General features: G+C 49.3%; 1 protein-coding gene across 1 annotated transcript in view; it reads left to right on the forward strand.

Annotated features, from left to right (window-relative positions):
• Positions 1–25,158, forward strand: part of KMT2A (lysine methyltransferase 2A) — an 83,202-nt gene that overhangs the window by 10,132 nt on the left and 47,912 nt on the right. The window contains exons 4-8 of the mRNA XM_029915705.1: positions 15,157–15,226; positions 17,740–20,375; positions 21,892–22,069; positions 22,924–23,158; positions 24,859–24,923. Coding sequence (XP_029771565.1) covers positions 15,157–15,226; positions 17,740–20,375; positions 21,892–22,069; positions 22,924–23,158; positions 24,859–24,923 — 3,184 coding nt within the window. The remainder of the gene's footprint in view (positions 1–15,156; positions 15,227–17,739; positions 20,376–21,891; positions 22,070–22,923; positions 23,159–24,858; positions 24,924–25,158) is intronic.

Raw genomic sequence — 25,158 nt, forward strand, 5'->3', positions numbered from 1 at the left:
CAGGCTCTCCCTGCTCGGTCAGGCTCTCTCTGCTCGGTCAGGCTCTCCCTGCTCGGCCAGGCGCTCTCTCTGCTTGGCCCGGCTCTCTCTGCTCGGCCAGGCACTCTCTGCTCGGCCAGGCGCTCTCTCTGCTCACGGGCCGCTCTCCCCGGCGCGCGGGGAGTCCTCTCCGTCCAGCTCAGGTCTGCTTCCCGGGAGCGAGGGCTACAGAGGCTGCTGACCCCTGGGTTCTGAAGCTGCACGGAGGGCTCGCATCACTCAGAATGAAACCCTTTTCGATAGGTTGGATTGCAGAAAGCATTTCCTGTACAGTCAGAGTGAGAACTGCGAATTGGGATTATTCATATAGATCGCAAGAGTCTGTGCAGAGCCAGTATTAACGCTTGCTCTTTTTCCTCCCAAACCCTTCGTTCCAGAGCTGTCAGTGGGTTACTGAAGCTTTCAGACTTCCGCATTTAGAACTGGTATCGTATGTAAATTCCTTCTCTTAGGGAAGCGATCACAAGATTTATTTAAGGCCATATGCATATAATGGGGTTTCTAAGTTTCATATGGGAAATGCTGGCTACTCTTAACCAGCCAATCTTGGGGTGCTCGGGGGGCTCAGTTGGTTGAGCGTCGGACTTTGACTCAGGTCATGATCTCACAGTTCATGGGGTGTGCCCCGAGTCGGGCTCTGTGCTGACAGCTCAGAGCCTGGAGCTGCTTCCGATTCTGTGCCTCCCTCTCTCTCTGCCCCTCCCCCACTTGTGCTCTGTCTCTCTCTGTCTCAAAAATAAATAAACATTAAAAAAAAAAAACAGCCAATCTCATTAAATGACTGGAGTTCAAAGATGGAGCCGGCTTCTTGCAGGGATTCTGCAAGTGGCGGCAAAGTCAGGGCTGTTTGGACTCCCTAACTGTTTAATAGGTGTCACTTAAGAACCTCAGGGAATAGGACATACAAGAGATTCTTACTTTTCCTGGAACTCTTAATTGCTAGTCCTACACATATAAATTCAGAAAGCAAGCGATTATGAAAGCAAAGAATAATTTTCATGATTCTGTATTCTACTTGAGAGTCTCTGGAGGTAGAGTAATAAGAAAAAATACCAGGGACTTTTTTTTTAATAGGTTAATGCCACAGACTGTAGGCTTCTCAGAATGTGATGGCGAACTTCAGATATGATGTGGTGTCAGAAGGGAGTCGGTTGGTTTTTCACGATACAAAGAACACGAAACTTCCCAACTCCTATATTGAACATTCATTCCTGAAAAATATTAGGTCAAAATGATGTTGGCTGACTTGGCAGCTTTGTTGTTTTGCCAAAAGGAGAGTGTCCGCTCCCGACTTCCAGCTTCATGTCGCTCCCTCGGAAAACTGCCTTGGCCGGTGATAAGCCCCGTGTGCTCAGAGGGAGGGAGGCGAAAACCGCTCGGTGCGGACGCGGCTCCCGGGCGGTCAGCAGCGCGTCCGTCTTCCCGGAAGGAAGGACCCGCCCTGACTCTCCTCTCGGACCGAGACGCGCCCAGCATTCTGGAAGAAAACTGCAGTTTCGTAGGAGAAACTGGTGACTGAGCGAGCATATAACTCAGAACGAGGACGACTGCCTAAAGCGGACGCACGCGGACCGCGGCCTCTTGTAAGGAGACGAGCCGTCTCTGAGAACAGTGTTGGTGTGCGTTTGCTCACTTTTTCTAGCCTGTTCAAAGGGACCTGGTCGTGTATGTCCTGAGACTTTGCTGCTAGAGAGAGAAATTAACCCCGGGAAGGATGCTGATTCACTTCGTTTCTACCGTATATCAAGCTTTTTCATTTCTTGTGCTTCAGATTTGGAACCTAGGAGTCTGGAAATACACCTTTCTTGATCTATTTTAGTTTGTTTTTTTAAGATCCTGCAAAACCATTTGGGGCATTGCCAACAGTCTGTCTAGCTTACTCTCTGATGTAGTGTGTTCGTTTGCTGTGGTTCTTTTCTTTTTCTTTGTTCTTGTTTTTCTTTTCCTTCTCCTCATGCTTTTCCTTTTTCCTTTTCCTTTCTTTTCCTCCTCTCTTCGAAGGCCGGTGCGCCGCCTCACGGGTACCGCTCTCTGCGGCAGCGCGGCGGGGCTCGCCTGCCTCACTTGCTTGGCCGTCTTGAGCATCTTTGCTTCTTGCTCGTGTTGGCATGAAATGAGGATGAAGGGAGTGACTTCTTTGTTGGCTTTACGTGTATGTATTTGGAGAGGGAGAGAGAGTGCTCGGGGAGTGGGGTGGGGGGAGGAAGGGAGAGAGGGGGGATCCCAGGCAGGCCCCACACTAGGCTCAAACTCAAGAGCTGTGAGACCATGACCTGAGCCGAAACCAAGAGTCGGACAGTCAACCAACTGACTGAACCACCACTTCTTTCTCTAATTACAAAGTGGGTAATATTTCTGTTACTCACATGACAGTTGCTAGGTAGAATTGATTAAATATTTGAAAACTGAATATCATTCTTCTGTGGGCGAAAGTTTCACCGACTGCCATTATTGAAAGAAGAGTGTGTTGTTGGCTTTGTGCTTTCATCCTCCGTGGCCTTCCGACGTTAACGTTTCCCAGTGTCAGGCAGAGAGCATACAACAGTTTAAGCCTCTTCCGATGTGCTATATATTAAAATAACCACTCTTCTCTTTAATGCACCTGTAACCGAAGAGAACTTGGCCGTGACTGTACCTCTGCCAATCTGCTGACAAGACTATGATGTTAGTTCAGTAACCGCGTGCAGTTCCTGACCAGCTGGATTTCCGAAACCGTGTTGGTTTAGGATGTTTGTCCGCTCGTGTCTGTGTGTGACTCTGCCTGAGTATGTCATGCTTCTCCCATGTGGAACCGGCCGGCATTACTGTTACATTCCGCTTCTTGGAAATGAGTTATAGGTGTTACTACATTTCATTTCCTTCTATTATACATGATGGAAAAGTACTTCCAAAGAGGCTCATCTTCCCCATAAATGATAATCATAAATGAAATGTAGCACTCTACACAATAAGAAAAGGAGATATTGGAAAATCTAGTTAATTCGTTCATTCATTTATTTATTTTTGAGAGAGAGTACAAGTGGGGCAGGAGCAGAGAGAGAGAGAGAGGATCCCAAGCACGTTCTGAACTGTCAGTGTGGAGGCCGACGTGGGGCTCAAACTCACAAACTGAGATCGTGACCTGAGCTGAAATCAGGAGTTGGACGCTTAACCGACTGAGCCACCTAGGCGCGTCCCTCTAATTCATTTTTCAAAAAACATCTTTTATGTACCAGACAGATGACCAAGTGCTGGGGTGTTAGCATTGAACGAGTCTCTTCCCTCATGGAACTTACTATCGGACCTCTTTTTATGGAGCGCTGCTTAAAATAGAGCATGAATGTCAGTACTAATGTCACAGTGCTCTGCAAGATGACTTTGGAAATTGGCTGTTTGAAGCTTGAAGCTCTCAAAACTAACGTAAACAGAATTGTTCTTGGGAGCAGTTTGAGGACCGGTCTCCATTTGGTGACTTACTGGCTCTTGAGTCAGCTCTGCCCCGCGTAACACGGGGGCCACTTACGTGCTCTCACTTACGTGCTCTCAAGGTGCGCGGTGCTTCCCGCTCCTGGCCTGGGCGAAGGGACCGCGAGGACCACCGCGTCCCTGCCACCTCCTGCCGGCGGGGCACCGCCCTGTTCTTCGCCCCAGCCCCCCCCCTCCTTCCCAGGGTCGTGCCTGCCGCCGTCCCCTCTGTCCGGCACGGCAGCTTTTCTCTTGGCTCTGCCTGGACTGCTCTCATCAACAGATGAAACGATCTTTTTTTTTTAAGATCTTATTTATTATTTAAATAAGAATTTTTTAATGTTACTTATTTTTGAGAGACAGAGAGACAGAGGATGAGCAGGGGAGGGGCAGAGAGCAAAGGAGACACAGAATCCGAAGCAGGCTCCGGGCTCTGCGCTGTCAGCACAGAGCCCGACGCGGGCCTGGAACTCACGAACCCCGAGATCATGATCTGAGCCGAAGCCAGACGCTCAACTGACTGAGCCACCCAGGCGCACCCCACTGTCTCAGTGAAATCCTTATTGAAAAAAAAAAACCCCACAAGACCCTTGACCTCCACATGCCTCCAGCGACCACCCAGCTCCGTTCCCTCCGCGGCAGAACTCCTGGAGGGGCCGTGTGTCCCTGCCGTCCGCAGCTTGGCTCTCACCCGGGCCTGGAGCCCGCTCCTGCCGGATTGAATAGAGGATACTTGGTCCTCATCCTGTTAAACCTCTGGGCGGTACTGAACTGGCTGGCCACCCCCTTCCTGAAGCACTCTTTCCTTGGATTCTGTAACACTGCATTCACCTGCTTTTTTTTTAAATGTTTATTATGTATTTTTGAAAGAAAGAGAGAGAGACATGTAATCCGAAGCAGGCTCCAGGCTCTGAGCTGTCAGCACAGAGCCTGACACCAGGCTTGAACCTGTGAACCTTGAGATCATGACCTGAGCCTAGGTCGGATGCTTAACTGACTGAGCCACTCGCCCTGCTCTTTTTCTAACTCACTGGTTATTAATTTGTAGTGTCCTGTATGGCTTCCCTGCTTTGCGTAACTTTACTGAATGTTGGGGTCCCCTAGGGGCAACCTGTGGCTACCTTCTCTGTCTGTACCCTCTCATCCAGGCCTTGTCTACGTGCCCAGGGATTACTAAATCTTTGTCTCGAATTCTTACTACTACTTGGAGTCCCAGGGTTATTTGGCATTTCCATCTGGACAATAATAATAGTAGTAGTAGTTAGCATTTATTGAGTGTTTATTATGGGCCAGGCAGGAGTCAGAGCACATGGATTATGTTACCTAATCTCTACCAGCCTCTGAGAGGCCACTACCGCTGCAGCCAAGAAGGCAGGGGTGCCCTGAAGCACTTGGATATCTACTAGAGATCTTACACTTGCCACAGCTGAACACTCTTGATTTTGTCCTTTTCTCTGTGTTTTGGAATAATGCTGCCATTTTCCCAATCGCTCGGCCTAAAACTTAAGTTAGCTTTGGTTTCTCTCTCTCATTCATATCCCAAGTCACCCATCAGCAAAAATCCTGGACTACCTCCGGAATACTCTAAATCCCACTTCTCCTCAGCGCCCCCCCAGCCCCAGATTTATCATTCCGATCTTTTGGCTGGACGACTCTGTCATCTCCTTGCTTGTGCTCCACTCCCCCCCCCCGCCTCCTTTTTTTTAAAAAAAAAGATTTTATTATTAAGTGATCTCTACACACCACGCAGGGCCTGAACCCACAGCCCTGAGACCGAGAGGCGCAGAACCCACCGCCTGAGCCAGCGGGCGCCGCTCCTTGCTTGTGCTCCTGTCTCGTAAAGTTCCTTCCTCACACGGGAACCGCGTGCTCCAGGTGTACGCTGGTCGGGCCCTCTCCTCCCCTCTCTCTGAACGTGTCGGCGGCTCTCCCCGCACCCGGTGCCCTGCGGGGGCCCTGGCGGCCATGCAGGCCTGGCCCCTGGCCGGCTCCGGCTCTCGGGCCCCGGCCCTCCTCATGGTCAGTCGCGCTTCTGCAGAGCCGCGCCGGCCTGTGCCCACCGCACCTGCCGCTCACGGCTGCCTCTGGGCTTGGCCCTGCCTGTGAAGCCAGCATGCTGCCCCGCCTCCATCTTTTATTTTCTTTCCCTAAAAAAAACTTTTTCTGTCTATTTTTGAGAGAGAGAGAAGCAGAGAGACAGAGCATGAGTGGGGGAGGGGTTGAGAGAGAGGATCCAGATAGCAGGCTCCAAGCGGTCAGCACAGAGCCCGACGGGGGGCTCGAACTCATGAACCATGAGATCATGACCTGAGTCCAAGTAGGACGCGTGACCGGTTGAGCCCCCAGGTGCCCCTCCCCCTACACGGTTATATGTCTGTCTTTTTCTCATTCTTTAGGGCTAAACCAGGGTTCAGCAAGTTTTTTCCGCAAGGGCCAGATGGTCTCTGTTGTTTAACACTCACTGCTGCTGCTGTAGTGCAAAAGGAAAAGATGAACGACCATGGCTGTGATCCAATAAAACTTTATTTATGTACATTGAAATTTGAATTCCATTTAATGGTCATGTGTACAAAATATTCTTTTTGGGGGGAGCCTGGGGGCTCAGTCGGTTAAGCGGCTGACTTTGGCTCAAGTCACGATCTCACAGTTCATGGGTTCAAGCCCTGCATCGGGCTCTGCTGACAGCTCGGAGCCTGGAGCCTGCTTCGGATTCTGTCTCCCTCACACTCTGTGTGTCTCTCTCTCAAAAATAAATAAAAATTAAAACAATATTCTTTTTTAATTTTTAAATAATTTTTGTTTTTATTTATTTTGAGAGTGGGAGGGAGAACTGAGAGCAGGGGAGGGTCAGGGAGAAAGAATCCCAAGCACTCTCCTCAATGACTGCCCAGAGCCCGATGCAGGGCTTGAACTCAGGAACCATGAGATCATGACCTCGGCCGAAATCAAGAGTCAGAGGCTTAGCCAACTGAGCCACCCGGGCGCCCCCAAAGTATTCTTCTTTGATTTTTTCCAACCATTTAAAAATGTTAAAAACCGTTCTTAGCTCATGGATTGAACAAAAACAGGCGGCAGACCCGTAGTTGGCCAGCCCTTCGTGAAGCGTCACTTTGGAGCAGCCTCTCCTGAGCCCAGGACATAACCCCACAGCTGACTCCCGTCGATCCTGTTGCCTTCGTCTCTTTATTTATTTGTTGTATGTTTATTTTCTGTCTCCACCAGATCGTAGCCTCACGGGGCAGGAATTTTGTCAGTTTATCTTTAGGGTCTCATACGGTGCCTGGCAGTTCTCAGTAAATACTTGCTGAGTGAATGAATGCCAAACATATTTAAATCGTGGCTGTAGACGGCTATCCTGTCTCCCCTTAGTCTCCTTCCTATTCCGCGTGTGCGTGTGCGCGTGCGCACGTGCGTGCGCAGCCCTGCCAGGGTCCCCCAGCGGCGGGAGCGCCCCGCTCCTCGCCGAGTCCGCTCTGACCAGCCCAGCCCGAGTTTACGAGGCTCCGACCCTTCCGGTGTCTTTTCTCTTGGCCCTGCTGCGGCTGCCCCTTTCCAACCAAACCAGTTTTTACAAACTCTTGCATTGGATTCCCCCCCATTATTCTGCCCTCCAGGTATTTCTAATTAGCCATTGCCCATGATGTATGTGTGCTTTTTTTTTTCTTTTTTAGAGCTGTGTTCTTAAAAACTGCTTTAGGTGCTGAGCGGCTTTGGGGAGCCGGGGAACTCGGTTGTGTTTCTCACCTGACAGACGCCTGAAGAAATAGAGTTCTGCTTGTGCTTTCGGAGAAGCTCCTCCGCTTACTCCTGCCCATAAACTTTTTTGCAAGTAAATCCTTGCTTTTAACCCCTTTCCTAAAAGAAGGGAATTTCCCTCCCTTGTGCTTTGTACTCATTCCTTCCCGGTGCTAACGCCCCGCTCCCCCGTGCCTTTTCCATTTATCACCACTTTGCTGTTGAGGATTTTCAGTCTCTCTCCTGCTGCTGTGTTCCCCTTTGGCATATAAACATAGTCCACTCAGGAAATAGTCCTCCAGGGGCACCGGAGTGGCCCTGTGGGTTGAGCGTCCAACTTCGGTTCAGGTCATGATCTCACTGTGGGTTTGAGCCCCACGTCCGACTCTGCGCTGACAGTGCAGAGCCTGCTTCGGACTCTGACTTCCTCTCTCTCTGCCCCTCACCTGCTCATGCTCTCTTTCTCTCAAAAATAAACATTAAAAGAAAAAAAAATCCTCCCAAGCTGGTCTTTCCCTGTCTTGGGCCCTATCTCTTGACTAGTCTATACTCATTGCCGTTTTGTCACTTTATACTCATCACTCTACGCACTGCAGATTGGCTCTCCCGCCTCTCACACTGCACTGAAGTCAGCTGTGCTGAGGTCAGTGCTGACCTCTCCATTTTGTTACCCCATCGCACCAGCTTCAGTGCTTCCCCAACTTCAACTTGACCATCCCTTGCTGTTTCCCTTCCCTTGCCTGTGTGCCGTTCCACGCACGACCTTCCTCCTGGCCATTCGTCTCCGTCTCCCTCCTCGGCTTCCCTTGCACCTGTTAAGTGTAGGTGTTCCATAGACATCTGCCATTGACCTTCCTCTTCTCTTCGGTGTTCTCTCTTTGGGTGACTCCACTTGTACATAAAGGGTCAGTATTTATAAACACGTGCTGTGGAAATAAGTCTGTTTATTCATGGAGTCAGACGTGCTTTCCCCAGATCGTCCTATCTTACAACTTGGGTGGACGTTTCAAATTCAGATGTCTGAGTGATCTCCCTTCCCACTTTCATAAACCTTTCTTCTTTCTTGTGTTCCCAATCTTGGTAAATATTGCCACAAACTAATCAACCTAAGCCAAACACTTGCAAGTCCTTAACCCATCATATCAAAACTTTGTCCCTTTTGCCTCCTGTCTGCGGAATCTGTCCTCTCCCTCCACCCCCACTGCTGCTGCTCTCGTTTTAGAACTGTTGTCCCTGCCTGTGGTGGTAAGGGCGAGCTGTACTTGCCCACGGCTGTCGTGTGATCCTTGGAAAGTACCAGTCTGATCCTGCTTGTCTGCTGCCTGGACGCATCACCGAACCTCCTGAAGGTTCAGCCCCTTTCAGGACCTGCCTGTGCCTCTGCTCCCCTTCAGTGTCTCACCGCCCTTCCCACCCCAGCCAGCGCTCCCTCGGCTGTTCTAAACCATGGTAATTTCACTCCATGCCATGGTTTCTGTACTTCTGAGCCTTTGTGAGTACGCTCCTCTCTGCCTGCCGGGTCTCTCCCCGACCCTGACTTCTTGCCCTTCCAGAGTTCCCATCCTTCCTCTCGTGCCTTTCCTGACCCTTTCTCCGCTGCTGGGCCGATCTTTCTGCTGCACTTCCAGATTCATTCCACTAGCAGGCAACACACTTGTGTTCCATTAACTTAGCTAGTCATCTGTTCTTAACAGGCTGGCAGGTCCTGGAAAGCAGAAGCTGGTTTTTATCTTTATAGGAGCTGTCTTCGGGGTGCCTGGGTAGCTCAGTTAGGTGTCCAGCTCTTGGTTTTGACTTAGGTCGTGACCTCACAGTTTTGTGGGTTCGAGCCTCGCATCCGGCTCTGTGCTGGCAGTACAGAGCCTGCTTGGGATTCTGTGTCTCCATCTCTCTCTACCCCTCTACCACTCACACTGTCTCTGTCTCTCTCAAAATAAATGAAATAAAAAAAAATAATAAGGGAGAGAGGTGCCTGGGTAGCTCAGTTGGTTAAGCTTTTGACCTTGGCTTGGGTCATGGTCATGATCTCAAGGTTCGTGGATGCAAGCCCCACGATGGACTCTGCACTGGTGGTGCGGAGCCTGCTTGTGATTCTGTGTCTCTACCTCTTTTTCTTTGCTCCTTTCTCATTTGCACTCAAAAATAAATAAATAAACCTTTTTAAATTCTTTAAAAAAAAAATAAGGAAATATGTGAACTGCCTTCATCCCTTAACCCAGAAAGGGGCCCATATGTTTGAATGAATGAATGGATGGATGAGTGAGTGAGTGAATTGGGTTCCTCTGCCCTCCTGGCTTGAGGGCATTCTTCCTATGCGTTCTTTTTTTTTTTTTTTTAACGTTTATTTAGAGAGCGAGAGCGAGGTGGGGGGCAGAGAATCCCGAGGAGGCTCCGCTGCTGTCAGCAGAGAGCCTGACACCCAGCACCACCTCACAAACTGTGAGATCCTGTGAGATCGTAACCTGAGCAGAAATCGAGAGAGAGTCGGATGCGTAACCAAGTGAGCCGCCAGGCGCCCTCCCTGTGCGTTTTTTTTTTTCTTTAAGTTTATTTTCGAAAAGAGAGCAAGCACGAGTGGAGGAGGGGCAGAAAGAGAGACAGAGAGAGGATCCGAATCGGGCTCCATACTGACAGAGAGCCCAGTGTGGAGCTCGAACTCACGAACCATGAGATCATAGCCTGAGCCAAAGTCGGACTTTGTCTAACGAAGCCCCCTGGGTGCTCCTCTCCCTGTGCATTTTTATTTCTTTATTTTCTTTATTTTTTTTAATGTTTCATTTTTGAGAGACAGAGACAGCGTGAGCAGGGGAGGGTCAGAGAGAGGGAGACCCAGACTCTGAAGCAGCTCCAGGCTCCGGGCTGTCAGCACAGAGCCTGAGGCGGGGCTCGAGCCTGTGAGCCAGATCGTGACCTGAACTAGAGCTGGACGCTCAACCGACTGAGCCCCCAGGTCCCCCAAGTGTTACTCCTTTTTAACCAGAAGTGAAATACACGGTGTTTCCCTTGGTTCTTGGATGTGTCTTCGCCTTCTCGCAGTGTTCTTCCTAAATGTCTTAGTCCTCCTGTGGCTCCTCTTATGATGAAGCCAGTATATGATGATACCAACAGAAGCTTCAAATTTCAAAGAATCTGGAACATTTACAGCATTGGGGTGATTTTGATACTGTCTGTGGTTATTGATGTCAATCTTCAGTTAATTCATTGGTAAACCTTCGTAGTTGAAGAAATTCGATTATTCAGACTCTTGAGACTAAACATTTTGAAGGCCCAATGAGGAGCTACCGTTGCTAAGGGACATGTCTGAGAAACCTACCACTGAATTCAAATTGTTATCTGAAGTGGGGAGGCATCTCTTGATAGAAAAGAAAGAAAGGTGTGAGCAGACTCATCCTCGACCTTAGTCATCTGAGGCTGCAAGAGGCTGAACTCGGTTCTTTAGCGGAGTTTTCCCAGTAGCTTTGGAGCCTCCCCCTCGGCCTGGGGAGGCGGACTCCAGGTGAGTGTGTTGCCCTGACTGTGGTGCGCTGGGAAGAGTGTAAGGGAAGAACCGGAAAGCTGTGTATTTTATGTAGCTGGGGGTAGGGAGGCACAGGCGGCGAGGTCAGATCTGCTCGCTCGTGCTGGAGCGCGGCCCGGCCCCGGGGCCGAGGGGTGGAGACACACTGCTGTCCTTTGGAAGGATTTGGAGATTTGGTGAATATTTCTCTGTGACCCAAATACTGATCTACAAGAGCAAGAATGAGCTATCCCGAGCTATGTGCCAGTTTTTTCTTCCAGGCCGTGATTTCCGTGGTGTCTCCTCCGTCCCTGGCACTGGGCTTTGAAAGGAGGAGCGACATTGTGAACCTGCCTGTCTGCCTTTAGATACTTCTTGGGATCATGAATTGTGTCTTCCTTATCTTTGGGTCTAGAGCTGATCGCGCGTCAGTGGCGAGCGTATACGTGGGTTTTAAATGAATGAGCAAGTAGAAGAAATACTGCTTTGTTTGAAAAGCTGGCTTGGGAGTACATAATTCCTTGAAACACAGCATTTCATGTCGTTTTCTCAAATGTCCTATATTTTACATGTAACCATCATTATCTGAATACTTATTTTGGGTACAGAGAAAAAATATTCTTAATGCTCTAGTGCTTACAAATAGAACCAGACACTAAAAATTTAAAATTATTCCATTCAAAGAAAAATGGTCAAATGTTAAGACATTTATGAGTTAAGTGGAATCTAGTAAAGTGCACCTGGTAGAGATACCTGGAAGTCCTCCAGGAGCCGGGCGCCGCGGGGCGGGGGCGGCTCATAAAGGCAGACGTGCTGCACACTTACGGTTTTGCCATTAGGTTTCCTTAGGAGGTGACATTAGGCAGCTTCATTGCGTTCTTGATCACTAGAAGCTAAATATGATACCACAGTATTGTACAGTGCTCTGCTTGGCAAGTATATTTTTCTGTGTTTGGAGAAAAGAAAGTGTTAAAATTTTGGCAGCCTGGTCTCCAAGGACATCCCTGTTGAGAAGGCACCGGCTTGATGGCTCTTGCCCGCACCCCATCTTGGAACGCTGTGCTCGTCGGGGAAGGCCATACTGAAAGGGAAAGTGTGTGTGTGATGAATGGCCATTCGGCCGGGTTCCGTGTGTAGCATGGGGTCTCCTGTCGCCCCTCCTCAGGACGGGTCGGGCTCAGATGCCACAGTGCCAAACGTGGGGCTGATTGCAGCTCCTTTTGTTGTCTTTTTTTGGTAGTCATTTTGCCTTGGCCTTTTGGTTTTTCAGGCAAGTCTGAGTCCTTGGGAAGCCAGCACTGTTACCTTGTTGGCTCCGTCTTCCAGGAGCCCCACGTGCTGAGGGTGTGATGGGAGGAGACAGAGGGGGCAGGAAGGACCCGCGGGGAGCGCCTCCTGCGGGGGCGCTTCTCGAAATTGGAAGTTCAGAGTCAGAAGACTGGAGCCTTTAACATAACAATGATGGCTTTTGTTTTGGGCTTTAACTGCCGAGATTATTTAAACCCCGGGCAGTGATTTTTTTTAAGCAGGTTTGAAGAAGTCAACCTATATTTCTAGTGAAAAGAGAGTCCTTGGGTGGAAGTGTAGCCTTTTTTGACTACTCATTCTTTTCTTATTCCAACTACAAGATCATAAAGAAAGAGTTAACGCTTTCTGTCCTGCTGGAAAGTACTTGCGAAATTTGCACGTTGGCCGTTAGTTCAGTTAGCACCGGCCGGACGGCTCTGTAGTGCCGTTTTGGAGCCCATTGCAATTAGGATTGTGTGCCTTTTGTGAAAGTTTGAAATCAAGGAACGTGACCCCCGAAGGTTGCTCGTGGTGAACACAGCAGAGTGGCTCTCTTCTAATTTTTAAAGATTCATCATCTCTCATTACCTCCCCTGTGGGGTACTTCGCCTCTTTAGGTTATGTGTGCGCAGTTGCTAGAACTCTCTCACTGCCGCACCGGGAGCATGCGGTCCCCGGGTGGAGGGGTGGGACGTCTCCAGGTGTCTGTGACGGGTCTAGATTCGCAGGCTTGTTCCATGAGGACGAGGCAGGAGAAGAATGAATTAAATCAGACTTGAAAGACATGAAACGAGTTCACTTTCATAGTAGTTGGAAGAAGAGCTAGAGGTGATTTACTTGGCTCCTTGAAGTATTTATAACTTTAAATTGTAGCTATTCTGGGAGGAAGTCTTTGTAACTAAATGGATGAGAGTGGGCACGTCATCTGGCCCCTCCGGGCTTCCGTGTCTACAACCACCAGTAAGAACTGGAGTGTGGAGGTCGCGTTAGAATTTTCTGAGTGATGTGACATAAATTGCATACTTGACATAAATTATTTCATTTACTCCTTACAACACTTCAATAAAATAAAGAAATCGAAATACAAAAGTAGTAAGAGTCTTGTCTAACACCATGTAGCCTGCGGGTGCTCGAACCAAGTCCTTGGTCCAGTCCTTCATGCTCCCCAGTCCTGGCAGTGCTCACAGGAGAGGGTGGGCTGGCCCCTCTACTGTCATTTACTGTTTTTATTAAAAAGTAAATATTTTTACAGCATTTGAGGCCACTTCCCCTGGGCTGTTTTGTTTGCTTTTTTTTTTCTTCCCCTCAGAGTACATTTTAGGACTATATTATTTTAAATGTCCTTTTTTTTCTGGCCAAAAGGGGCACTTGGGTAGGTTGGTTGAGTGTTTGACTCTTAAGTTTTAATTTCTTAATTGTGGCCGAGGTCATGATCTCACAGTTTTGTGGGTTCCGATCTCCTTGGGATTCTCCATCTCTCTCTCTTTCTCTGCCCCTCCCTAACTCACTCTGCCTCTGTCTCTCTCAAAATAAAAAAATAAACTTAAAAAAAAATTAACAGTATGGAGGCTGGCTTAGTCGGTAGACGTAGAGCGTGTGACTCTCGACCTCGGGGTCGTGAGTTTGAGCCCCACATTGGGTGTAGAGATGCCTTAAAAATAAATTCTTAAAAAAAAAAGATGAAGAGGTAGACTGAGTCTCATTCACAAATGATATTCACAATAAAAATTTGAATTGAATTGAATGATGAGAGAAGAGACCGTAAAAAGCAGCCTACTTCGTGTTTTTTATATTTCAGTTTTACACATTCTTGAAGTTACAGTACTTCTGACAAATCTCTTTGAAGAGGACACTTTCAGGTTTTTCTTAAATAGTTAAATGCCCTGATAATGTTAGCAACATCAGAACCAGAAGCCTAGGTTCTAAGAACTGTCTCGCAGTTGCGTAGTGTGCAGAGTCTTGGACCCAAACATTGTGCTGCTCAGAGCGTTCAAATTGAAGAGCGGAATCCTGCTAATTTGTCTAAAAGGTTGCGTGTATCTTCAGAGCTTCCTGGTTCATGAGTGGTTAAACAGAGGAGCACCTGACTCTAGCCTTAAACTAACTGGGAAACGACTTTTCAGAAGTTTCCGGAGTTGTCCGTGTGCACGTGGTCTGTGCTCTTGCAAGGAGAGTCTGGGGCTTGGCTTATCAGGATACACTGGAGATTCTAGAAAATCTGTCTTTCGATCTTTGTTCTTGTTTTATGTGGATTTTGTTTCTGGAGTCTGACATTCTTTCCTGTCTCTTCTCTGGAAAGAACTCAGTTTCTGAGTCAGTGAATTTCTGTTCATCAGTTTGTTTAAATACCTTTCTTGAGAACTTGTCCAAAAGACGTTAAATCCTTCCGGATTGTTTTTTGCCAGGGCAGGCGGACAGAGGAGAGGGACGTTTGTGCCTTTTGCGCCTTTTGCCTTTTCCAGGAGTAGCCGAGGGCAAGACGCTCCCTGAGTTGTTCTTGGAGGCGCCACGCCCGCGTGCGGCCGGGCCCTGACCCCTTTCCTTTCCTGCTGCCCGCCATTAAGTCTCCCATCACAGGGCATTTTAAGACGGTGCCATAAAATGCATGTTGAGAATCTTTGGATCTCAAATGTGTGGAAACCACATCTAAATGTCAATTCCTGAGTTAAGGAACTGACAATTAGGGCAATTTCAGTCTCTTCCATTAATATTTAGCAGACAGGAGATTTGGGTATTGTTTATGTTATTCCTCTTGTGTGTAGACCTAGCTGCTTGTTGAAAAGATTTGTGTTTTATTGGGGGTATGTTTCTGCCGTTGTACTGATTTGCTTGCTTGAATTAAAGACGTTCTCCAATTGTTTTGGGCGGTATCTACGGTTTGAAATTTAGGCCTGCCCCGTGTCCTGTGCACCACAGATGACATTTCAATGCACTGTTCAAACACGACACAGCTCCCGTGTGTCTGTAGTGAAGCTGTCCAACCGGGTCCATTTATTTCAATGTTAGTTATTTTATATTATCCATATAAATGATAATGATTAATATGTAGAGTCTGATTTTCCGAATTCATTTGTGTCTCCTCTGGGCATTTCTTTGGGATATGTTCACCCTCATGTTTTTGTTTCTGAATTTAAAATAATTTTCCTTTGTTGTAGGATGAGCAGTTCTTAGGTTTTGGCTCAGATGAAGAAGTCCGAGTGCGAAGCCCCGCCAGGTCTCCTTCAGGTACGGCCTGTCACGTGCTGGCGCATCTTGTTTGTTAGAAAGACCCGGGAAGTCCCCTTGCCTTCTTGGCATGTACAGGATGAGCTTAAATGCTGGGGGGTTCTCTGTGCCTCCTCCCCTGCCCCTCACACGGAGTTGGAGATGGCTTATGAACTAGACCTCTTTTACGGGGCTCTTTGTCAGGCCGCTTGCTTGCCTGTGGGGACTGCTTGAGGCACGGGGTGGGGGTGGGGAGGGTTCCCAGCAAGGACTGAAGAACCTGGGGGTTGAATTGAAGGTGACTCTGAAGGAGCCTCCTCAGATTCATACGTTTTGGATGACACGGTCGTATATGCAACTTTGGGAATAATGTGGCTGTTTTTACAGATGAAATTCTGTCTCACTGTTGTCAAAGAACTGAAAACAAAATATTGGCACTGTATGAAACTATTGTCTCTGATCCTTGAAAGGCTGTATTAAAATAAAATAAAAATGATAATGGGGTATCATTTTTGTTTTATTTTTCCATAAATAAGCTTCCATTTATAAGCAATATTTGTCATTGTTCTTGCCAAGAAAATACCTAGAATGTCTTGAAATTCTAGACTTCTAGCAGTTTCCTGAGAGACAGTCCTCGGTGGAAATAGCATGTAATGGCTTGCACACCTCCGTTCCGCATAGGAGGAGGCTGTGGGTCTTGATGAAAACAGCATTCCCCATCTGTGCTGCCGCTCTGGCTTCTTGTATGGTTTTCTTTGCTCTGATTGGACAGACAGGCGGGCCAGGTGGCTGTCATGTTAGGTGGTTTCGCTCTTTGGCGCTTGGTTTGTCAGGTATGTTAGCTGTGGCGTTTGGGTTCCTCTAAAAGTCACCGTACGTGTGTAGTGATTGATGTCAAACGCGTAGGCTGACCGTTTCTTTTTTCCAAGATGGTGGTAGTATTGCCATCCCGGTTGGGAGGAGTCACCCAGGATGATCACAGGATCAGTGCCACTGTCACCGTGGCCATGTCCTCCCTAAGATGCGATGAAGTCCTAGAGCCTCATATAGGACCGTGACTCCCGGGATCATTTAGACGACCCTTCCTCTCCAGACGACCAACTGCGGCCCAGAAAACACGTGACGCAGCCGCTCTAGCTGACCTAGGAGTTCTTCGTCTGGGTTGTGTTTTGTGGAAATTAGCCACAGGGCCGGACTTTTCTCTGTTCTGGTTTTTCTGCTTGTTCATTTAAAAAATGCTTTTCAAAAGTGGTTAGAAGAGGTTTTCAGAATTAATAAAGCTCTGTGAGTGGGCAGGTTCAAGTCTACCGTGATGATAAGGCATCTTGTGATAAACTTCTGGGTAGAAGTTTATTTTGTGAATTCACAACCCTTTCCTGATGGATTTTTTTTTTCTTTTTCTTGACTGTCAGTCTACCCTGAATGTTGTCTTGTTTTTGTTTTTAAGTCACCTGAACATACTCCATTATTTAAGAATTGAAATACAGTTTTTTGTTGTTGTTGCTCCTAGTCTATTACTTTTGTTGTCATTGGTATATATTGAGAATGGATTTGTGAATCCTTAATGTATGAAGGGAAGTTTCAAGTTAATTGGTGAGAAAAGCCATTTGTCTTTAGAAATCCCGAGAGTAAGACCTTTGTTGACTTCTGTTCTGCTAGAAAGTGGGGTCTGTGGTCGCAGGTGCTCACCGTCCTGGCCCAAATCTCTTTTGCTGCCTCGTAGGGGAGATTTTAGTTTCAGAAGAATGTTGAGTCATGGAAAGTCATGAGGGAAGAGAAGATGTGATAGACCAGGAAATTCCTAATGCACTTAGAAAATGTAGGCATAAACAAAGCATTTAGAAAATCACGTCTCTTGATAAGTGCCAAATTGAGCTGATTTATAAATTGGCAAATTCCTTTTATTTAGAATAGAAGAAATCTGATTTAAGAAATTGTTGATTTATTTTTGGCATCAATTAGGGTTAAACCTTTTTTGTCACTTGGGACTGACTAGTTCAAGAACTTGTGAGGAGGCGATGGATTAATGGACACATGACCATGTCCCTCACTCGCTGCTTCCCGCGCCTCTGAGCTCGGTGATCTTATTCTGATGCCTCACAAGTGAATGTTTGCCTACCCAGTAAAGCTTCCTTAGGTTATTTTGGCAACCCAGACTGCAGGTGCAGGAAGCCGAGCTGCCCAGGTGCTTTTCCTACAGAAGTTGTTACCGATGGAAGAGCTCCCCCTTCAAGTTTATTAAAGCAAAACTGTCCCTGAAGAGAGTGGATGGCGCACTGTGACCGCGTTCCCAGCTAGACTCTTGGTGGCTGGGACGTGGGAAAGGTGGCAACGACTTTTTTTAAATCTATCTTTTGAATTAAAGAAAACCCTGCTTGCTCACCCGAAGCCGCCTGTTAATCAGCACCCTTCTCGTTGTCTCCGGTTTCTGTCAGATGTTGTAGGTGGGGTGTTGTTTACTTGGTTTCTTTGAGGGAAGGTTTTGGTGGAAGGAAACTAAGCCCAAACCTCCACTGTCTGGTTTTCATCCACAGTTAAGACTAGCCCTCGGAAGCCTCGCGGGAGACCCCGGAGCGGCTCCGACCGGAACTCGGCCCTCCTCTCAGACGTGTCTGTGTTTCCCGCCCTAAATAAATCGGAGACCAAATCTGGAGATAAGATCAAGAAGAAAGATTCTAAAAGCATAGAAAAGAAGAGAGGAAGACCCCCCACCTTCCCTGGAGTAAAAATCAAAATAACACACGGAAAGGACATTTCAGAGCTGCCGAAGGGGAGCAAAGAGGACGGCTTGAAAAAGATGAAGCGGACGCCCTCGGCGACGTTCCAGCAAGCCACAAAGATCAAAAAACTGAGAGCAGGTAAACTCTCTCCTCTCAAGTCTAAGTTTAAGGCGGGGAAGCTTCAAATAGGAAGGAAGGCGGTACAGATCGCCCGCCGGCGAGGAAGGCCTCCGTCCGCAGAGAGGATAAAGACCCCTTCCGGCCTCCTCATTAACTCGGAACTGGAAAAGCCCCAGAAGGTCCGGAAGGACAAGGAAGGAACACCTCCGCTCACAAAAGAAGATAAGACAGTAGTCAGACAAAGCCCTCGAAGGATTAAGCCGGTTAGGATTATTCCTTCCTCTAAAAGGACAGATGCCGCCATTGCTAAGCAGCTCTTGCAGAGGGCGAAAAAGGGGGCCCAGAAGAAAATCGAGAAAGAAGCGGCCCAGCTGCAGGGCAGAAAGGTGAAGACACAGGTCAAGAACATTCGGCAGTTCATTATGCCTGTCGTCAGCGCCATCTCCTCGCGCATCATTAAAACCCCTCGGCGGTTCATAGAGGACGAGGACTACGACCCTCCCATTAAAATCGCCCGGCTCGAGCCCACCGCGAACAGCAGGTTCAGCGCCGCGTCCTGCGGGTCGTCGGAGAAGTCCAGCGCGGCCTCGCAGCCCTCCTCCCAGGCGTCGTCCGACTCCTCCCGCTCCAGCAGCCCCAGCGGGGACACCTCCACGGACTCCCAGGCCTCGGAGGAGGTCCCGGCGCTGCCCGGAGAGCGGAGCGACACCCCCGACGCGCCCCCGCCGCTGCCCGTCTCCCAGTCCCCGGAGGGCGGGGGGAGCGACCGGAGAAGCAGGAGGTACTCCGTGTCCGAGAGGAGTTTCGGGTCCAGGCCGCCGAAGAAGCTCTCCGCGCTGCCGAGCGCCCCCCAGCAGCCCTCCTCCTCTCCGCCCCCGCCCCTGCTCAGCCCGCCGCCGCCGCCGCTGCAGCCGGCCTCCGGCATCTCCGACCACACGCCCTGGCTCATGCCGCCCACCATCCCCTTAGCATCACCGTTTTTGCCTGCTTCCGCCGCTCCCATGCAGGGGAAGCGAAAGTCGATTTTGCGAGAGCCGACGTTTAGGTGGACTTCCCTCAAGCACTCTAGGTCGGAGCCACAGTACTTTTCCTCAGCAAAGTATGCCAAAGAAGGTCTTATTCGCAAACCCATATTTGATAACTTCCGCCCCCCGCCGCTGACTCCCGAGGACGTCGGCTTCGCGTCGGGTTTCTCTCCGCCCGGCGCCGCCGCTTCGGCCCGGCTGTTCTCGCCGCTCCACTCCGGGACGAGGTTCGACGTGCACAAACGGAGCCCTCTCCTGAGAGCGCCCAGATTCACCCCAAGCGAGGCTCACTCCAGAATTTTTGAGTCTGTAACCTTGCCTAGTAATCGGACTTCTGCTGGCACGTCGTCCTCAGGGGTGTCCAGCAGAAAGAGGAAAAGGAAGGTCTTCAGTCCCATTCGGTCCGAACCAAGATCTCCGTCTCACTCCATGCGGACAAGAAGCGGAAGGCTTAGCACCGCTGAGCTGTCCCCTCTCCCCCCCCCGTCTTCTGTCTCCTCTTCGCTAAGCATATCTGTTAGCCCTCTTGCCACTAGTGCCTTAAACCCAACTTTCACTTTTCCTTCTCATTCCCTGACCCAGTCTGGGGAGTCTGCGGAGAAGAGCCAGCGGCCGAGGAAGCAGGCGGGTGCCCCGGCGGAGCCGTTTTCATCCAGCAGCCCCTCTCCGCTCTTCCCCTGGTTCACCCCCGGCTCTCAGACTGAGAGAGGGAGGAACAAAGACAAGGCCCCCGAGGAGCTGTCCAAAGATCGGGACGCTGACAAGAGCAGAGAGCGAGACCGGGAGAGAGAGAAAGAGAATAAGCGGGAGTCAAGGAAAGAGAAGAGGAAAAAGGGGTCAGAGGTTCAGAGTGGTTCTGCGTTGCATCCTGTGAGCAGGGCTTCCAAAGAGAAGGCTGTCGGTGAAGACGTCGCCACTTCGTCTTCTGCCAAAAAAGCAACAGGGCGGAAGAAGTCTTCATCACTTGATTCTGGGACTGATATGGCCTCTGTGACTCTTGGGGACACAACAGCTGTCAAAACCAAAATCCTTCTAAAGAAGGGGAGAGGAAATCTGGAAAAAAACAACCTGGACCTCGGCCCGCCTGCCCCGTCCCTGGAGAAGGAGGCGCCCCTCTGCCCCCCCACCCCTTCAGCCAGCACTGTTAAACACTCCACTTCCTCCATAGGCTCCATGTTGGCTCAGGCAGACAAGCTCCCAATGACGGACAAGAGGGTTGCCAGCCTCCTAAAAAAGGCCAAAGCCCAGCTCTGCAAGATCGAGAAGAGTAAGAGTCTTAAACAAACTGACCAGCCCAAAGCACAGGTACACTTCTCCGTCCTGCCTGTTGAAATCAACAGCCCCTTCTAAGAGCCAGTTTTAGGCGAAGGGTGGCCGTGACCTCTAGTTACAGGGATCAGGAGACGGGCAGAGGAAGGCGGTGGCATTCGCACTGGTCCTTCAAGGACGGGGAGGAGTTGGATAGCAAAGGAGAGGGGAGACCATTCTAAGTGGAGGGGCACGGTGTAGGTGGAGATGAAAACCTTCGAGGAGGAGCGGCGACAGATGGCCGGAGGGGCGCACGCAGGAAGGTGGTGAATCAGGTCTGAAAGGTGGTCTGGGGCCGCGTTACAGAGAGCGCTGAGTTGTCTGTGCTTCGTGGGTTCCGTGTAATGGAATCTGTGACTGGGTTTTGGAGGTGCAGTTTTGAGTCAGATTGTTTTACTGTTGTTTACTACAGAGAACGGGTGGGGGGTTCTCGTCCCTCAGCAGTGAGTGACTAGAGCAACAGATAGTAGGCGTCTGAGGAGGACAGACGAGAGGCACTTAGCCTCAAGGCTGGAGGATTCAGTTAGTTAAGACGATGACGTCCAAATTTTACAAAGAACACCACCAGCCAGCCTTTTCTGATAAAACCCACCGATCTTCAGGTTCGTTTTTAAAATTGCCATGCAGCAGATACATAATGTGCCAGCCCACCAAGTTAGAGGGAGACGGCCGCACGCTTAGTTGTCACGTGATTCAGCTAAGCGCCATATTTACGTTTAGTAGTTTCGCCAGTTGAGAGTTCTTGCGAGGTCGTGATGGGATTTCTGTTGGCCGCCCCATGTTGGGTGGGTTTTGGTAGCCTCCTAGGGACGGGAGCAGCAGCTCTTTCAAAGTGGGAGACATTTCTGTTTAGAGATCGGGTGTTTTCTCCTTACATTTACAAGTGGTTCCCCCTCCTTCTCTGTTGATCAGGGAAATAGAAGAAATAGTCTGTGATTAGATGAACCTGTTCACTGCAGGCCAGACTTTGTGGTAACACAGACTGGCAGCTTGGGTTTTGATGGGAACTTGAAAGCAGTAGGATAATTGGGAATAAAAACTTAGTTGATTGCTGTTCTGTTTTTTTTTTTTAAGTGTGTTCATTTTTGAGAGAGAGAGAGGGGAAAGCATGAGTAGGGGAGGTGCAGAGAGAGACTCCCAAGCAGACTCTGGTGTCAGCTCAGAGCCCGATGCTCAGAGCCCTTTGCTGACAAACTGTGAGATCGTGACCTGAGCTGAAATCGACAGTCGGACGCTTAACCCGCTGAGCGCCCGCGGCGCCCCTAGTTTCTGCTGGTTTGGTTTTTTAAATTATTATTATTAAAAGCCCTGCCCTCTTATTTTGCTGCCAGCTTTAGGGCACAGAAGTAGTCGATTTCCGCGGATTGTCGGGGCTTATCCACTGGGAACGACTAGGGTCGTGTGTGTTGGTTTGCAATCATCATAAGCAAGGCCAGTCTACCTTGGCTTCATTTAATTACATTTGCACCATGTGTGGTTCGCCGTTGTTTGTTCTGACTTGCCTCTTACTCAGGGTCAAGAGAGTGATTCATCCGAGACCTCCGTGCGAGGACCCCGCATTAAACACGTCTGCAGAAGAGCTGCTGTCGCCCTTGGCCGGAAACGAGCTGTCTTTCCAGATGACATGCCCACCCTGAGTGCCTTACCATGGGAAGAACGAGAAAAGATTTTGTCTTCCATGGGGAACGATGGTAGGTCGGGGATGTCCACCTCGCAGTCCAAGCGGACCTTCGGTCGGTGTGCGGTCGTCCTGGGGGCGCCTTGTGGGCTCCTGGCAGCATCGTGTGTTAGCGCGGGCCCCCCGAAACACAGAGAGCAGGGCGCATCAGATGGGCAAGGGGTGTCCTCGAGAGAACAGACGGGGGGCGCCGCTGGGGAAGGCTGGGGGCAGCTAGCAGACTGCTTTGCAAGTCTGATCCCAGTGACAGAGAAAGGGGAGGAGGGTTGGACAGAATCTCCCCAGACTGTCTTCCCAGAGAGTTTGGCAAGGCTGCGGAGGAGTCCTTGGCAGGAGCGGACTGCCAGAGTAGTTCGGTGTCTCCCAGGCCCAGGCTGCCTTAGTGTCCCTGCCATGCTCGGTCACTCCCTAGGGGCGACCCCCACGGTAAGTGTGGCCTCTGTGGAGCACTGGATTTCAGAGCACAGCAGCTGGGGCCCTTGGTCACGTAGTTCGATCCCCCGTGGTTGAAGTCTGAGGTACATTCTCAAGGTTGCATTTAGATGCTCGGTGACCGAACAGATAAAATGTAGAGGTTTAGAGAATCCTAAGCAGCACTCAATTCGTGTTTCACGTTAGACAGTCTTTTGTTCTCAGTGTTTGGATTTCTGCTTTCTTCAGGCTGCACGGTATAGGCCTTTTAAAACATTTAAAGAACGATCTGTGATCGGACACGTTTAGTACGACGCGTTTCGTTGTGGGAGTCTCGGTTAGAACGAGGCTCGAGCGTACACGATGGCGTACACGGGTTTCGAGGCCCTCCCCCCGCTCTGCTCCCAAGAAGGAGCTAGATGCTCCCTGAGAACTAATGACCCGTTTCTTCAACAGACAAGTCCTCAATCGCTGGCTCGGAAGATGCTGAACCTCTTGCTCCACCCGTCAAACCAATTAAACCTGTCACCAGAAACAAGGCGCCTCAGGAACCTCCAGTAAAGAAAGGCCGGCGGTCCAGGCGGTGTGGGCAGTGTCCCGGCTGCCAGGTGCCTGAGGACTGTGGTGTTTGTACTAATTGCTTAGACAAGCCCAAGTTTGGTGGCCGAAATATAAAGAAGCAGTGCTGCAAGTGAGTGGGGGTCTCACCCTGAGCCGGTGGCCTCTCAGCCGTGAGGGCCGTGCGGTTATGCCTGGTTGGTGGCAGGGACGCAGCAGAGCCCTGCATGTGGTGGTAGTGAGTCCCCTTGAGGTGCGAGGTCAGTTGCACAGTCGGATTCTGCGACGCGCCTGGGTTTGGGGCGCCCTTCCGTAAGAAGGAGTCTGGGCAGTGCCGTCCCGGGGAATGTCCTGCCGCGGTGGGAATGCTCTCTGCTCGGGTCAGTATGGTGGCCGCGAGCCTCACGGGGCTGCAGAACCCTTGACATGTGGCTAGTGCGGCTGAGGGGCTACATACTTACTTGCGTTCCGCGTTAATTAAATTTAAAAACCGCATGTGCTGAGTGGCTGCCCCGTCATATCCGTGTAGCTCGGGGGGGGGGGGGGCCTTCTACTTAAAAACTGACGAATTTGTGGGGCGCCTGGGTGGCTCTGTTGGTTAAGCGTCCGACTTCTAATCTCAGCTCAGTTCGTGAGTTCAAGCCGTGGAGCCTACTTAAAAAAAAAAGAAAGAAAGAAAATCCTGATAAATGTATATGTTTCTATTTTATATATATTGTATAAATTACGTATAGATCACATATATATGTCGTATTCGTATACTTGATCTGTCATTAATATTGAACACATATATATTACAATATTATCTGTATAACTTTTTAGGTCAACTGAAATTATCTTTATGACATTCAGGAAGTTGTGGTGGTATCTTAGTATAAGACTCTCGGCTTTCTAACTCTGGGAATATTTTCATGCACATGGAGTTTTTGATCTGAAAGTTTTGGTTACTCGATCTTTCCCCCTTTTTTTAGTCAGCTAGTGTTTGCACGTTCTGCTCTCTGGGATAATCTGTTTGAAGCTAATTGAGAAAGTTGCGCAGGCAGACATTTTGGTGACTTGAGCGTGAGGAGTGTGGCGCCTGGCCCAAGGCGTAGACGTCAGCAGTAGGGATTTGCCGAGTGACTGTCAGCACAGACGTGATTTACAGAAAACGCAGTTGGGAGAAAGTACCTCAGGCGAGACAGGGTCTAGGAGACTGGAAGTAGTTCTGTGCTTTGGGGTAGTCTGGCCTTCAGCAAGAATCTGGTCTCAGTCTAGTTAGTAGAAAGAAGTCAGACATTTCACCGATCAGCAGAAAGGTATGATAGCAGGATAAACCGGCACCAAAACTTAGGGGTTGACATGGATTTAGTTCCATTTTAGACTTCAAATTAAGTTTCAGTTTCATTAAATTGAAGGGTGAAATATATCCAGCGCCCTGAGCTGGACCTGCAGCGCGGAGGCGGCAGCCTGACGACGTGTTGGTAGTCTCCGTCCAGTTTTATTGAGATTACTCTATGCCCGTTAATCTCCCACGGGAGCAGAAGCGATTTGACCACAAGCAATATTAGCTGATCATTTTGTGTGTGGTGCTGGTCCGTCCTGGGTTATAAGAAATTTGAGTCCCATTTCAAAAATAATTTGATATTTGCTCTTTTTAGAGCCAGAACGTAGGTAAAATTGCTGATCGAAGCATTCAAAGGCTCAGATTGAATCTGAGGAATCAACAGTACTTTTTTACAACTCTCGATATGAACCTGAATAAAGGTTCGCTGATTCTTGCCGGCGAATTAACACTTGTTTCAGTTGCTTTTCTTCTAAATGTCGTTGACTTTATGATATCCCTTGTCCTAGGATGAGAAAATGTCAGAATCTACAGTGGATGCCTTCCAAAGCCTACCTGCAGAAGCAAGCAAAAGGTAGTGTTGTAGAAAGGCCCTCCCAGCGGCTTCCTGCTTTGATACGTAGACACGTACTTGGCGTGGAAAGAGAATGCTGAGTTGGTGTTGTGGCGGCAGTGGCTGTTGAAGCCAGATAGTAGTTACGGGAGGGTTCATTTGACTATTTATTCCCTTTACCTTGAAATTTTCCATAATAAGAAATTTAATTGCCCTAAAAATTACAGTTCGTTCCATTTCCGGGAGCCACAACGGC

The sequence above is a fragment of the Suricata suricatta genome, chromosome 11 (genome assembly GCF_006229205.1).
Source record: "Suricata suricatta isolate VVHF042 chromosome 11, meerkat_22Aug2017_6uvM2_HiC, whole genome shotgun sequence".
NCBI lineage: Eukaryota > Metazoa > Chordata > Mammalia > Carnivora > Herpestidae > Suricata > Suricata suricatta.